General features: G+C 37.3%; 1 protein-coding gene across 1 annotated transcript in view; it reads right to left on the bottom strand.

The window, feature by feature from the left end:
- RAP1A (RAP1A, member of RAS oncogene family) overlaps positions 1 to 17,368 on the bottom strand; it is a 68,071-nt gene that overhangs the window by 17,662 nt on the left and 33,041 nt on the right. Inside the window, exon 2 of the mRNA XM_039254906.1 lies at positions 2,162 to 2,245. Coding sequence (XP_039110837.1) covers positions 2,162 to 2,218 — 57 coding nt within the window. The 5' untranslated portion in view covers positions 2,219 to 2,245. The remainder of the gene's footprint in view (positions 1 to 2,161; positions 2,246 to 17,368) is intronic.

Here is a 17,368-nt window from a genome sequence, read left to right as displayed (position 1 = left end):
TCAACAGTCTCTAATGGTGATTCTATTTCTTCAGCTCTCACTTACTCTTCAATGTACTCCAGGATGGTTACAGCACCATACCATTACTGACGCTGCTTTTGTGAAGTCCAGCTGCCTCCATATTCCTGTATTGTCTCCTTCCTCTTCTTTACTTGACTTCTGAGCAGTCAAGACCATTCTTCACATTTAAGTATAACATATACTCTTTTATGCTGGATCCTTCGATTCTACCTACTCTTTAAAGGTTGGGAGGCACTGAGAGTTCAGTCCTGAGCTCTTTCTTTCTCTAATCTCTCCCTAGACAATCTAATTTATTCTTATGGATTTTTATTTTTGATTATTTTATTTATTTTGAAAAGGTAATTCATGAACATAGGACAAAATACAAAAGAGTATGCAGTGGTAACCAACCCTACCTACCTTCCTTTGTTTCCAATTATTCAATTCCACCCCCAAGTAACCAGTAAGTTATCTATAAGTGTATTTTACCTTGCAGAGATAGTCTGCATTTTATACTTTCCCCTCATTTTTTAAAATAAAAACAAATGATAGTCTACACTGTTTGCTATCTTATTTACTTGCATATCACTACATATCAGTATATACAGAGCTGTTGCATTCTTTTTAATAGTTCTCTATTATTCCACTCAAAACGTTAGTATTAAAAGCTTATTTAACCAGCCCCTACCGGTAGACATTTAGGTTGTTTCCAAACTCTTACCACTATAAAGAATGTTACAATGGACATCCTTGACCATTATATTTTGTACATATGAACTTATAGGTGAAATTTCAAGAGATGTGCTGAATTCAAAGTTATACACATTTAAATTAGATATTCTCATTCACTGCAGAGGTACTACTAACACTGCTAAGAATAACGTAATTCTCATGAAATTAAATACTGTTGATATATTCACAGCACCCCAAATCCTATCACAAGTCTCCCTTTTAAGCTATTATCGTGAGGATTCAATTTCTTATGTGCTGTATTTACTTTAACATCTCACATATCAAATGTGACATGGTTCCTGATTTTCACTATCAGATCTGCTCATTCACCAGTGTTTCCCTTCTACTTAAATGATCCATCCATAAAATTAGTAGCTCAGCTGGAACTTTGGTAGTCATCCTCAACAGCTCCTTCTCTCCTAGTCCTCACATCAATCCAGCACTAAGTTATTTAATTCTAAAAACATCTATTTTTCTCTTCTTCACTGCTATGGCCCCAATTTAAGCTTCCACAGATATATCTGGGATTCGGCAGTAACTCTTAATTGGTCTCCTGTGTCCATTCGGCCTCTCTTCTAAGTCACTCTACACACAGCAAAGTACTCTCTTTAAAACATATATCCAATTCTGTCAATAACTCCTTCCCCATAGCCCCCCAAAAATAAAACTCACTTTCAATCACTTCTCACTGTCAATAGGAATAAGCTTCAAGCTCTTAATATGGTCTTCAAGTCATGATCTGGTCCCTGCTTCTCACCTCGTTTCCCTCTACTTTCTTTCCAATTCACTCCTGCCCCAGCAATTAAGATCTTAGTTATTCAAATGCTAATTTAAGTTAATTTGTCATGGGGTCTCTCTTAGCAGTCTGCACTTTTCTTTCAAAGTATTCTTCTCACAATTATAAGGTAGTTCTTTGTTTGACTGCGTATTTCTTATATCTCCTCCACTATATGATAAGCTCTGTGGGACTGTAACTGTTTTGTTCATTGTTGTATAGCCCTGGCATCTGACACTGTAGAAGCTCAATATTTACTAAATAAATACAGCACATATACAAAATACCCTTCGTTTCACTTAAGTCTGGGCTGAGAGTTAGGTAGGACTTCTCCACTGGTATCTGAAATAATCAGTCTCCCCAAATGGAATGCAAGTTCCTTATAAAGTGAGAATGATCTTATTGCTATTTGAATCGCAATCACTAGTGCTTGGCATATGGTAGGTAGCCAATAAATATTTAAGTGAAAGAATGGATGAGCCACTACTATAAAACTACACATCTGTGGTTGCTGAATGAATCCCTGTCCCCTATGAGACAGATACGAGGCATATAAAAAAATACCGTTTCTCGTTAGTGACTAAAAGTTTTAAGGCAAGCAAATATCAATGTTCTTCCTGTACTAATGAAGTTAGAGTTAGGTGGCTAACTTACCAGAGCAGACTTCCCCACGCCTCCTGAACCAAGGACCACTAGCTTGTACTCACGCATGATGTGGTCTGTTTAAATACTGACAATCTGGAAAAAAGAAAAAAAAACCCACAAAGATCAATAAACATGCTAAGACTAGCCTAAGAATGTACAAATGATACATAAAATAATATATTTTGGTTTTTATTTGCTTTTTCCCTTAAGGTTATCAAAGGGAAGACAGGCTACACAGCAAACCCATGCAGATTCTAACCTAAGTTTGTAAGACTACAGCCAATTTTAATTCATTAAAGATCATCTTTGACTAGGCACAAGTCATTAGAGTCTGTCCATGTTACTTGCAAGAATGTTTGATCAGAAAGTAAGGTGATTAAAACTAGTAGTTGTCTTATAATTACAATCATGAACCCAATTCTTTACAAAGCTATTGTTTAAACAACTTAACATACTTTTTTGAAATGTTCGCTCATGAGCCTTAATGTATATGCTATTTAATCTGCTTAAAATATATAGTAATTTATATACTATTTTGTTAATCACTCTATTACAGCCGAACCATGTAAAATGTTACCTTGAAAATACTTAGGATATGAGAGGGTATTGTTGATGAAATTGTTAGAACTCTATAGGTAGGTATTAGCAATATACTCCATAAGACCCAAAGTCTTAGCTAGAAAAGCTAGAAAGAAAAAAAGAAAAGAAATATAAACTTTATTTTTTATCTCCACAGTTATGTTAAAAGGTAAAAGAGCAGGAAAGAATTTCCAATGGCCATGATGGAGTAAGTATGAATGGACTTTCCATTCTACAGTCAAAAGCTAAAATACCAGACAAAACACATGAAACAACAGTTTTTGGACGTTTGACAATAAGCAGTATATGACTGTGATTTCTGAGAGATGGGACAAAATGAAGTTAAGATCTACACCTGCCTTGGCTTTCTGCTTTGAGGCACTTTTCAGACTGTGGTATAGGGAAGACGAACTCAAGCAGAGACCAGAAAGTATATCAAAAAAAAGGGAGATACATACAGAAAATTCTAGAAATCTGCAAAGGGCTTCACTTGAGTCTCTTGCCAAACACTAATCAGAGCATGCAGGATGAAACTCCATGAGGTAACAGCAAAGAATAAACAGGGACTTAAAAGCAGAACCAGAGTGCTAAGAAATACTGGAGTTCTGATCAGAAAAGTTCTCTTTGTTGAAAAACAGGCAATTCATTTGAAATCCCAGAAGATTTGTAGACTTCTTGAGAAGTTACACGAGACAAAATAAGAGTATCTTTAAAAGGCTTAAACAAAATATGTTCAATCCAGAATGCTAATGGAAACTTGGATCTAAAGGAATGAAGATTACTAAAGGAATCAAAAATACCAGAAATGGTGAAGGTAAATCTTCAAGACTTTTTTGACCACTTCAAGCTAAACTAATGATGGATTACAAGGCTTTGCCACACATGTGGAAGTAAAAAGTATTAACTATGATAGCACAAAAAGGGAAGGGGGCTGGAAGTATATTGTTCAAGATTCTTACGGTGTATCTGGAGTAGCATACTACTTAAAGATAAACTGTCATACGTTAGTAAAGATGCATACTCCAAAACATAGAGCAGCCAATGGGGAAAAAACAAAACAAAACCAATTCATCCAAAAGCCAGCAGAAAAAAATACAAACAAGCAAAAAAGAACAAAGATGAGACAAATATAAAACCTATAGAACAGTAGGATTAAAACGCAACCACACCATTACATTAAATGTAAATCATCTACTCCAATATTCCAACATTCCAATTCAAAGTCAAGAAAGCATGACCTAACCATAGGTTGTCTTCAAGAAGGAAACTTTAGGGGCACCTGGGTGGCTCAGATGGTTGAGCACCAGACTCTTGACTTCAGCTCAGGTTATGATCTCATGGTTCGTGAGATTGGCTGGTGCATGGAGCCTGCTTGGGATTCTCTGTTTCCCTCCTTCTGTCCCTGCCCTGTGCGTGCGCTCTATCAATCAATAAATCAATATTTAAAAAAAGAAACTTTAAATAAAGATAAAAGGAAAATTAAAAGTAGTATTTATTGGTGACAAAGTCACAGGTGCTGCTGATATTACTACTGTGGTTTGCTGCCTGCATTCAAAATAGAAACAAATATTAAATTTCATTTAGAGGTTACGCAAAACAAAGATTTTTTTTCCTATACAAATGTCGGAGGCCCTGGATTATAAATCCTTACCTACTCTAAACAGTTAGCATTTTTGGTTATTCTAAACAAACTCAAACTTTTTTGTTTCACATCTTCTTTATACCCTTTTGCCTTCTTAAGAGCTTTCATTTATATGGATTCTCAGGGATAGATGTTAGACTTTTTTCAAACACTTTTTCTGCACCTATTGGTATTATACGGTTTTTCTTTTTCTTCCACTGATACATCTGCTCTTTCTGCTTCTATTCAACACTGTTCTAAGCTACATAGGTTGGGATCTAGCCTATGCAAAAGGAAAAAAGAAAACTGTCTTTATTCTCAGATAACATGATCCTGTGTAGAGTATACAGAAAGGCTACAAGACTAGTAAGTGAACACAGCAAGATTTCAGTATAAAACGCTGAGACAAAAAAATAATAACTATTATATGTCTACATATAGGCAAAGAATTGAAAAATGTAATTTAAAAAATACCATTTAAAATAGTATCCAGTAAGAAATCAAATACTTAAGAGATGAAAGCAACAGAATATGTGCAAGGCTTATACACTGTAACTACAAAACATGGCTCAGAGAAATTAAGGACATAGTAATTAGAGAGACATACCATATTATATTAAGACATGTCCATATCATTAAGATGTTAATTCTCTCCAAGTTGGATCTACAGATTCAGTGCAAGCCCAATCAGCAGGTTTCTTTTTTGTGAAAATTGACAAGATGACTATAACTTTTTTTTGAAAATGCAAGTAACAGAACAGTTAACAGATTTGGAAAAGAAAAAAAAGTCTTACACTACCTGATTTTAAGACATAATATAAAACTACAGTAATAAAGATACTGTTACATTAGCATAAGACAACCAGATCAGTGGCACTAAATTAAATCCAGACTAAAGCCACATATACATATTTGGTTCATTTTTGATAAAGGGACTGTAGTCCTCATCCTTCAAGATAACCTCTCTCTCCCCCCCACAACAATCCTGGTCTCCTGATATTTGTAACTAGACTTGTTTCCTCTTGGTATTTATATCCTTGTGTAGTTTCCTCCTAAGACTGGTTGTGTAACCAAGAAAATATGGCAGAAGTGACTTCCAAGGTTAGTTCCTCATCCATCAACAAGATGGATGAATCTTAAAAACACACTCAACAAGGGGCACCTGGATGGCTAAGTCAGTTAAGTGTCCAACTTCTGCTCAGGTCATACTCTTGTAGTTCGAGTCCCACATGAGGCTCTCTGCTGTTAGCATGGAGCCTGCTTTGGATCCTCTGTCCCCACCACTCTCTGTCCCCAGCCCCTCCCCGGCTCACTCTCTGAGTGTGTGCTCAAAAATAAATAAACATTAAAAAATAAAATACACAATCAGGAAAATACACCAAAGGCAAAGGGCACTGCAGCCTGTATGTACATGGTCTCTGGGATCATTCTATCCAAGGTAAGCCACTTACCACGTCATGAGGATACTTAACCAGCCCCTCAGAGAGGCCCAACCGGAGAGGAACTGAGGCCCCTACCAACAGCTAGCACAATCAATTTGCCCAAACATGTGAGCGAGCCACCTTCAGAAGTATATCTTAAGGTTTAGTCAAGCCTCACTTAATTCAGAGGATTGCAGTCTCATGAGACCAAGAGACAGAACCTTCCAGGCAAGCCACTCTGAAACACTCAGAAACTAAGATAATAAATGATTATTGTTGGCTTAAGCCCAGTAAGATTTGTGTTACACAGGAATAGGTAATTTAATATAGGGGCAAAAGTAGTTCAGTATGTACGAGATAGTCTTTTAAGCAAGTCAAGCTGGAAAAAAATGACGTCAATTCTTACCTTTGTTCATAATTGCCCAAATCTAGAAACAACCAAAGTATCCATCAAGAAGTGAATGCATAAATAAACTGTGGTATAACCAATCAGTGGAATACTACTACTATTTAGTTGTAAAATTATTCAACAAGATGGATATGAATCTTTAAAACACACTCAGCAATATACACATAAGAATGACTACTTTATGATTTCATTTATATAAAATTCTAGAAAAGACAAAACGAAGTTATAGTGCCAAAAAATTACTTGGGGACAGTGATGGTAGGGCAGGGGAGATGACCGTAAAGGAGCATGAGCGAACTTTTCTGGGTGATGGAATTGAGCTCATTTACCTGGATTATAGTGATGGTTACCTAGGTGTTTCATTTATCAAATCTTATTTAAAATAGGTACATTTTAGGAGCTCTTGGGCGCTATTAGGTGGGAGTCCAAACTAGTGCAGCCACTGTGGAAAACAGAGAATTACCACACGATTCAGTAATTCCTGAATTACTGGGTATTTGCCCAAAGGACATGAAAACACTAACTCAAAAAGATACATGCACTCTTATGTTTCCTGCAGCATTACTTACAATAACCAAATTATGGAAGCAACTGAAGTGTTCAACAATAGAAGATTTGGTATATATGTGTACAATGGAATATTACCAGGCCATAAAAAATAAAATCTTGCCATTTGCAACAATATGAATGGATCTAGAGGGCATAATGAAATAGAGAAATACTATATGATTTCACTCATATGTGGCATTTGATAAAATAAATGAACAAAGAAAAAAAGACAAAGAAACCCCAGACTCTTAAATATAGAGAACTGATGGTTACCAGAGGGGAGGTGGGTGGCGGATGGGTGACACTTATGATAAGCACAGAGTAATGTATAGGACGGTGGAATCACTATATTATACACCTGAAACTAACAGAACACTGTATGTCATACCATACTGGGATTAAAATTAAAAATACAATTTTAAAATTTTAAAAAGAAAAAAAAGGAGGAACATTTTATTACATGTAAATTATAGCTCAATAGAAATTACTTTAAGAAAATCCAATGAGGAAAAAAGGGAAATTTCTCAGAATACCAGTTACATACATGTTTTATAAACAATGTGTCTCCCAGTGTGACAGTATTAAGAGGTGGGGCCTTTGGGAGGTAATCAGGATTAGATGAGGCCACAAGGGCATAGCCCTCACGACTGGATTAGTGGCCTTATAAGAGTCCCAAGAGTTTGCTTCTCTTTGCTCTCCACCAAGTGGAGGCACAGACAGGCATCTGTAAGTTAGGAGGCAGGTCCTCAGACACTGATCTCTCAGTGCCTTGCTTGAACTTGGACTTCCCAGCCTCCAGAACTATGAGAGGTAAATTTCTCGTTTAAGCCACTCAGCCTAAGGTAATTTGTTCCAGCAGCCCCTACTGACAAAGAAACACAGTAAGGATAAATGACAGTAGACTATGCAACAGACATGGGGGCAGGTAGGATTGTTCTGAATTGACAGACATTTACAAAGTACTTCCCAGGTACCAGTTCTATACTAGGTGCCAGGGACACAAAATGAAAATGTCTCCCACCCTCAAGGAGCTCATGGAGGAGAAAAATAAATAAGTAACTACAATATGATGTGAACAAAGTTATTACAGAGTAGAGATTAAAGGGTTGGGAAGGATGGAGGAACAGAGGAGAGAGGAGGACTGTTTTTCAATGGAGGTTACATAAGAACTTGGTGAAAAACTGAATAGGAATGTTCCAGGTGAGTAGGGAAAGGCATTCTAAGCAGAGGAAACAGCTTGAGCAAATACTCTAAACCACTAAATACACAAGATCCAGGGAATACCACACAGTTGGGTGTGGCCAGACACAGGGTTTAAAATCAACGTATGGAAAATGGAGAAGGGTACAGAGACTGGGTTATGCAAAGGCACTTACCATGTAAGCGTCTACAATTAATCTAGTAAGCAATGGGCAGAAAACAGCGATCTGTTTTGTTTTTTAAGTACTACAGTCAGATATATATTCTGGAAAGATAAGTGTTAACAGTATATAAAGTGGACTGAAGGAACCAGAGGCAGGGAGGATGGTCAGAAAGCTACTGAAACAGCTCAGGTGGGAGATGACACAGACCTGCACAGCAGCACTAAGGCTGAAAAGGAGACAGTATAGTTCTCTTAAGGTAAAACTGACAGGCCTCCACAGCTGGTTAGAGGTTATTATTTAGGGGAATGAAGAGGAATCAGGGATAACTCCTAGAGATCTAGGTTTGGACAAACCAGGTGGCTAAAAGGAGTTTTCAAAAGAAAGTTAATATTCCTGCCCAAAATTAAGCTTGAGATTCCTATGGGAAAAGCAGGTAGAGGTATGTGACAGTTAAAAATCCAGGTCTGAAAGCTCAGTAGAAACCAAAGGATTAGAGGGTACAGACTTAGGAATTCTTGTAAATGTTAGTAGGTGAAATCGCAGCAGATGAAATCAACCAACGAGAATTTATTCGGTGAAAACAGAAGAAAGTTCAAGAACCAAGCCCTGAGAAACGACAGCATCTTACTATGTAGATGGACAGGAACTTGAGGAAAATGCGATCTGGGAGTCGTTTGTGCTGAACACTACCCATCCTATACCTCTGTCCTACCCTATACCCCTAACCTTGACTATTAAACACAAGAACATATATTCATCCAGACAAATTCACATTATCTGTAACCCCCTTCTCAGGCCCCTGGTGATTCTTAGCTGGGGACTGCTGTCATCTTAACAAGATGTAAATATATCGTCTCTAATCCAAAAATGTGGATCTTTCAAGAGGGAATTCTAATATAGCAAGACTCATTTATAGTCCCCAAATTGCCTCCTAGGGCAACAGAATTTGGGGAAAGCACAGACATGGCCAAATTATTTTGGGTATTCTGCAACAACAAAATATTTGGCCCTATTCCTCTTCTCAAGTGGTAAGATATTCAAGTCACAAAGCCGTTTTTCAAAAATACTGTATGTATAGAAAATTTTCTTTACACCTAACCAGTATCATGGGATGTGAATGTATACAACATGCACACATGCAAATACAAAAATAATACAGCTCGGATAAGCAAACACACACACACATAAATACCCAATAAGGAATAATGTGGATTAATATTTTCTTTTGAAAGGGGGTTAGTTCTAACTCATTACTGCCAAGTTAGAAAACCACTATGTTCTTCCAAGCAAATCCCATGCCTTTTTATGGAAATCTCTTGTGCCCTGCACTCACTACACAGCACCAGAAAATTTCTCACTCTGGTTAAGATTCCCTGACAAATAAGGAGCACAAGAATAAACACTACACTATGTTTAAATTTTAAGTCAGTCTTGAGTTCCTAACATTATAGTCCAAGCTATAATATAACAAATTTTTTCATTCTTTCTTCAGTAAAACTACTTCTAAATTTCACAAAATCACAGAACTTGATGTTCTTTGTGACAATTTGTTGTTTTGTTGTCTCAGTTTTTAAATATATAAACTAATTAATTATAAGATGAAATAGTTTCTCCTATACACAACTGAACCCATAAAACAAAATTCCTTTAAGGAAATTTGGTTGTGATGAGAAATTCTGGGGAAAAAAATTTTTATCTTAAAGAAGAAGCAGTTATATTACTGGTTATATTTAAATACAGAAGCCATGAATATGTTAAAACTGACAACTGACCACACAAAGGGGTGGGAGGGGCGTAGTGAGTAAATATGGAAATCATGGTCAGATTTAATCTTCTAAATTAAAGGACAATGTTCTTCATAGTACATCATAATAGAAATTCAACTTTTTTTGTAACATGAAATCGCATTATTATCTCAAAGCAAGGATCTCTTCCTTGGTACTTTCTCCTCTTGTTCTTCTCAAGATTAGCACGTTGGGGGTAGGACACAGGGATAAAATGATAAGACATTACACGCTTGTAAATGAAGTTTATAAATTAGTCTTCACAGTCTAAAACCAGGTATATTCAGACCAACAACATTCCTAACCCTTCCCACAATGAAAGGAGATAAGCTCTTATAAATAGACTAAGAGACCAAAAGGGATTCTCAAGATGAGCAGACAATTACAGATTTGAGGCACACAATCTGACAGAGGCAATGAATTCCACCATCACAAGAATAAAAACCAAAGAAAACAGAGTTAAGACGATCTATAAAACACTGAAATAAATGTAATATCCCTAAAGAAACTTTCAAAATTATCAAGTCTATGCAAAAGATACACCTGGAAATTTAGGAAATAAAATATATGACCATCAAAACACACACACACACACACACACACACACACAACCAGCAGACAGGCTGAAGAGAAAAATGGATGTAGCTGAAAAGCAAGGCAGTGAACCAATATACTGAACCTACCCAAAGAGTGCAGCAAAAAAGGACTCAGAGATGGGATGCATGAAAGAAAGAGGGAAGAAAGATAAATCTTAAAAGTTCTACCAGCTAAACCTGACGGAAAGTCCAGAAACAGAAAAACTGAAGAAATGATAGAAAGACATTTCCAGAGGTAAATTTAAAAAATCAGGAATCGGGGCGCCTGGGTGGCTTAGTCGGTTGAGCGTCCGACTTTCGCTTAGGTCATGATCTCGCGGTTCGTGGGTTTGAGCCCCGCGTCGGGCTCTGTGCTGACTGCCAGCTCGGAGCCTGGAGCCTGTTTCAGTCTGTGACTCCCTCTCTCTCTGACCCTTCCCTGCTCACGCTGTCTCTCTCTCTCCTAGAAATAAATAAAAAAAAAAAAAAAAAAAAAAAATCAGGAATCTTTGGATTTAAAGTGCTCAATGGATGCCAAACATAATAATTTTAGCAACAACAAAAGATTCAAAACTGAACATATAATAGTTGAAAATTCAAGTCACTGAAAGTGAAGACAAAATCCTAAAAAGCTTCTAAAAGGAAAAATATAATCCCCTCCCTTTGAAAATGGGCAGGTTTATTGAACAAAATATAGTAAAAGCATTAATGGACTTCTGATGCTAGAAAGGGGAGCCAGAGCAGAGCCTCCTCCTGGATCCCTATTTTGGGAGCCATGCCAGGGGGGCCCAGCACTGTCAGGCTGCCCTGAAGCCACCACTTTGGGGGGACCACAGAGACAGAGTTGCTGGAGCAGCCCTTCCATTTCAGCGCCCCTAGATCTGTGAATATAGAAGACTTTAACATGAACCCAGACAGCCCCCATCTGACTGCAAGACCTTAAGAAACCTTAGGCCAGATCCACCCAGCTGAGCCACTCCCTAATTCCATAAATATTCAATAGGAGAAAAAAACAAAAATTAAAACAGAAGGCAAAATATATAAAGCAAAAGTTGACACAATTAAAGGGAAAACTAAAGAAATACATAATCATGATTAGATTTTAATATGACTCTCAGCAACTGACTCTCAGAAAAGTATAAAAACAGTAAGGGTATACATAAGATTTGACCAAATAATGAACTGACTTAACCCAATAGTTATATATAGAACACCACACCCAACAACTGCAAATGACACATTTTTTTTCCCCCAAGTGCACATGGATCATTTACTAGCAAGGCTGGTCTCAACTAATTTCAAAGGACTGAAATCACACAGAATATATATTCTAACCATATTGGAATGAAACTAGAAACCAATACAAAAATATAATTACATAATATCAGAATGTTTGTAAGTTAAACAACCCAATTCTAAATAATACACAGGTCAAAGAAAAAATCAAAATAGAAAATAAGCAATTCGAACTAAGCGACAAAAATACATATCAAAATTTATTTGTTGGAGGTATGCTAACAAAAAAAAAGAAAAATGATTCAGAAAACAAAAAGGCGTAAGAACAAGAAATCATATCAAGCAACTAGGTCAGTAAAACTTATGGTTAGAAATCTAATTATCACTGTAAAATAGGTTCAAAAACCTGGAAATAAAATTTCGTGATTATCTCCACACTTTGGTTGAAGGGGAATTAGTAGGGAAAAAAGTAAAGGCATGTTGAAGTTTTTCTCTTGCTTGAGAAAATAAAAGATACTCTCTCTCTCTCTACACACATTGAAAAAATATAAATCTAAACGTGAAAAATGTAATGTCAACAACTACATTATACATAATTTAAAAATCACTAGAGGAAAAATAGACAAAGGAAACTTGACCAACTCAACCAGAGTTAGAAAATGAAAAATAAACAACAGGAAAGAAAGGCAAACAAAAGATAATAAGAGTAAGACAAAAGAGATCAGTAGTCCCAATAAAAAGAAGCCTTCCTAAATTCTAGTCTGTAAACCACAAATGATAAAAGCTTATTTTATGAAGTCTAAGATGACACATAGAAGACTCAGAAAACAATACACTTAACTTCTATGCAGGAAATCTTACAAATGTTGTATGAATAGCTGGTTTTGTCTTTTGTTTTTAAGTTTATTTATTTACTTTGAGAAAGTGAGCATGAGAGGGGGAAGAACTGGGGGAGGAAAGAGAAGGAGGGAAGGAGGGAGGGAGGGAGGGAGTGGGGAGAGAGAGAGAGAATGAATCCCAAGCAAGCTCCACACTGTCGGCGCAGAGCCTGCTGTGGAGGCTTGATCTCACAACTGTGAGATCATGACCTAAGCCAAAATCAAGAGTTGGGTGCTTAAGGGATGAAGCTACCCAGGCCTCATGCCTTTTTTTTTTTTTTATGTTTATTTTTGAGACAGAGCAACTGGGGGAGAGGCAGAGGGAGGCAGACAGAGAATCCAAAGCAGGCTCTGTGAGGTCAGCCCGGAGCCCAACGAACTCACAAACCATGAGATCATGACAGGAGCTGAAATCAACAGTCAGATGCTTAACTGACTGAGCCACCCAGTTGCCTCACCTTTTCTTGTTTTACATACGGTGAAGTCAGTAGGTAACGACAGAATGCCTGAAATAAAGATTTCTTTTGTAGCAATTCACTCTCCAAACATCTCTAGATAAGGTCATCTAAGCCCTTTGAACTCTACCTTCAGAAAATCTTCCATTCCATTTCTGGGTAACCAAACTGTTAGAATGTTCTTTACACCACTCTGTTTCTTAGTAGTGGCCACTTACTGGGTCTCTGTCCTTTGATGCTCAACAGAATAGAGAGAATTCCTCTTCTGAAGTCTATATCCCTCAAATATTTGAAGACAGTAATTCCCCCCCCCCCAATATCCTCTTTTTCAAAAAGCAGTCCTATTTCCTTTTTCAAATGCTAAAGTTTCAAATTGTGTAATCATTCTGGTCTCCTCAGCAGAAGATTTACTTACTCTCTCTTAAGATAAAAGCATTATGTGCTCATCAGTACTATTAGCAGGCATTACTAAAAAGCTTAAAACAACAACAAAAAGGCAGTCTATCACCTTCTCTTACAACAGCTACTTCAATCTTCTAGTTTCTCTGAGTGTTTTCCTCCATATTTCTGAATAAGGTATTTATACTATCTCTTGGTTTTTATTTTTAGTTTTGGATATTGCTATTATGGTAGATAAGAATGTTAGTGCTCGTAATACAAAGCAAAGTAGTATATTAAGATTACATGTCCTTTATCTGTAGAACTTGTGTTTATTCCGGAATTCTCTATCAACATACATTTGAAACCAAACCTGCCAGATAACCTATCAACTTCATTCCCTTCCCCTCCCCACACTCCACCCTCCGTGGAGTTTGTAATCTGTTATCAACTGCTCTCTTGGCCTACAGATGTCTATCAAGCTAGGATTGTCTTATATATTCGTTTAGAACAGTGTGCTTCAAAACACCTATCCACAAAGTGCTATCACTACCATTTGCCGTTGCTCCTCCAGAAAACAAGGAACTTGCCCCAATAAATCAAATCTTCTTTAATAAGCACACCGTTTAACTCAGTTGAACAGTATGAATATGTGCTATAGGGCTGGTAACGATTCTTTTATTTACAGAGAAAGAAAAGAAGCACTAAATTATAGATCATTCTCAGTACTGTGCCATCACTTTCTGGTACGAGTATCCAAAATTTATCAGTCACACTTTTTTTTTTTTTTAATTATTTTTTAATGTTTTATTTATTTCTAGGAGAGAGAGAGACAGCGTGAGCAGGGGAGGGTCAGAGAGAGAGAGGGAGTGACAGACTGAAACAGGCTCCAGGCTCTGAGCTGGCAGTCAGCACAGAGCCCGACGCGGGGCTCGAACCCACAAACCGCGAGATCATGACCTAAGCGAAAGTCGGACGCTTAACCGACTAAGCCACCCAGGCGCCCCAAAACAACAATTTTAAAAACACAAGGTTTCTACAATTGTTTATGTTCTTGTAATTCCTTACTGAATGATACTTTCCCACTTCTTTATTTTAAAAAAGAACATAAACTCTATTGTTTTCAAAGGAATTCATCCATCAATTGTCCCCAAGTAAATCTTTACCAAAAATCTTAAGATTATGTGACTTAAGTAAAATATGACTGAGACAACTATCCCATTCACTGCACCCTTGAAATTCTCCAAAAATTCAAGTAAAGGATTAAAATATTTAATCCAAGGGTATCTGGGTGGCTCAGTATGCTGAGCACCTGACTCTGGATTTCAGCTCAGGTCATGATTTGTGGGTTCCAGCCCAGCATCAGGGGCTGTACTGACAGTACAGGCTCTGCTTGGGATTCTCTCTCTCTCTACTTCTTCTTCACTTGCTATCTCTAGAAAAAAAAAAAAAAAATTAATCCAACCCTCTTAATTCAGGAGAGCAAATTTGACAAGCGGTCTTGAAAGGCCTACTATACTATTATGGTAACACATGCAATAATCTACCACTTGAAATTATTCTGTAAACAAAAATTTTCTTACGTATACTTTTTGGTAATGACCTCTGTAGCATCTGTGGTTGTAGCTCATCTTTCATTTTTATTATGTCCTCTCTCTCTCTTTTTTTTTAACAATCTTATCAGGTTTGTCTTCTAGCAATCAACTTCCGGCTTTATTGCTCCTTTACTGTAAGCTTGTTTTATGTTTATTCACTATGTCTATTACTTCATTCTTTTCTTTATTCTGTTCTTTTTCTAACTTAAATTGGATGCTTGGCTCTTTAATAATTTTCATTTTTCTTTTCTAATTACTATCTCAGACCCTCTACCCCAGATCATATTCCTTCTACCAAAAGTGTGTCTTTTCAAAGTTGCTTCAGAGATGTTTTATTCATAGTAAAATCTCTTCAGTTTTTATTTATCTAAAAACTTTATATTACCTATATTCTTGAAAGATATCATAGCTTTAAGAGTTATCTACTGGTAGCACACTGTAGTTATTATTCTCCTGTCTTTTAGCTTCAATTCTCCCTTTTGATAAATTAGCCTAATTGTAGATCTTTTGAAAATAATCTGTCTTCTGCCTCTGGCTTTTTTTTTTTTTTTTTAAGAGAGACAGCCAGCAGGAGAGGGCAGTGAGAAAGAGAGAAAGAGAGAGAGAGAGAGAGAGAGGGAGGGAGGGAGGGAGGGAGGGAGAGGGAGAGAACCTTAAGCAGGCTCTATGCTCAGCATGAAGCCCAATGTGGGAGCTGGATCTTATGACCCTGAGATCATGATCTGGGCCAAAATCAAGTGTCAGATGCTCAACCAACTGAGCCATCCAGGCACCCCACTCTCTGGCTATTTTTAAGATCTCTCATTGTGTGCAATTTTAACTATGAAGTATTTAGGTTTAGGTTTTTTATTTAATCGTTATTTGACTTGTGAATTTGTACCTTTTTGCAGTTCTATAAATTCTCAAGCATAATCTCAAATATTCTTTTTTACTTCACTTTTCTTCATATCTGGATACTGCTGAGATTTGTTATATCTTCTCATGCTCCTCTTCTATTATTTAGGACACAGATGAGGCTGCTACAATAAGAGACCCTACAGTGGCTTAAAATTCAAGTTTCTTCTCCCTCTCGTATGAAAGTCAGAAGGGATATAGTCCAGGGGGGCAGTTTAGTAGTCAGAGAGCTAAGTTCTCACATCTTGTTGCTCTGCTGTCCTTAGACTACTGGTCTTCCACAAGCTAAAAATAGTTTACCATCATGTACACATTTCAGTCCACGGGAAGAAAAAGGTATAGCCCTTTCCTTTTACAGGTATAACCTATAAGGTTAAAACCTATGAGGGTGCCTGGGTGGCTCAGTCAGTTAAGTGTTCAACTCAGCTCAGGCATGATCTTGTGGTTCGTGAGTTCAAGCCCCACATCAGGCTGTGCACAGAGAGCACAGAGCATGCTTCAGATCCTCTGCATCTCTTTGTCCCTCCCCTGCTCATTCTCTCTCTCAAAAATAAACAATTACAAAAAATTATTCATGTATAACTTCCACTTACATCTAAACTACCAAAACGCTGTCACATAGTCAAACCTCACTATCAGAAAGGCAGTGAAATGGAAGCCGTAGCTGGACAGCAAAGCATCCAACTAATACACCCATTACTTAGGAGGGAATCAAGGGGAACTAGAGATCTCTAATTCTTTTCTTTTCTTTTTTTTTTAATATTTTTATTTATTTCTAGGAGACAGAGAGAGACAGCGTGAGCAGGGGAGGGTCAGAGAGAGAGGGAGTCACAGACCGAAACAGGCTCCAGGCTCTGAGCTGGCAGTCAGCACAGAGCCTGACGTGGGGCTCGAACCCACGAACCGCGAGATCATGACCCAAGCGAAAGTCGGACGCTTAACCGACTAAGCCACCCAGGCGCCCCTCTAATTCTTTTCTTCACCTGCATATTTCCTCTCCCCGTCTCTTTATTTTGGTTCATTTACTCTTCAGAACATCTTCCAGTTCTCTAATTCTCTAGACTAATCTATTGTTAACAGAATAAAGCTATCTGTTAAAATTTTTAATTTATATTATTTCTATAAGTCTCCCCCCCTTCGTTTTCTGGTAATTTTTCACAGTCTCATTCTCACAAGCAATATAGTATAATGTTTCAAAGCCTGAACTTAGGATCCATACTCCTGGCTAGAATTCTGATCTACCACTTAGTGAACTCAGACTACATTTTTCCTCCTAAACACTGAATACTGGAAATGATTCCCATTAACAAAAGAAGGGAGGGGATTATAGTACCCAAAAATATCCCATTCTCTGTGTCTTTGGGTACTGATATGCACTGTGGGATCCAGGAGTTATTTTAAAAGAGTGAATGCCTCTCTCATTTTAGCAACAGCATAAATCATCAAAAACAGCATCAACAGGAACCTCTTTTTACATG

The sequence above is a fragment of the Hyaena hyaena genome, unplaced genomic scaffold (assembly GCF_003009895.1).
Source record: "Hyaena hyaena isolate Hyena2069 unplaced genomic scaffold, ASM300989v1 scaffold_505, whole genome shotgun sequence".
NCBI lineage: Eukaryota > Metazoa > Chordata > Mammalia > Carnivora > Hyaenidae > Hyaena > Hyaena hyaena.
This window is presented reverse-complemented; position numbering and strand designations above follow the sequence as displayed.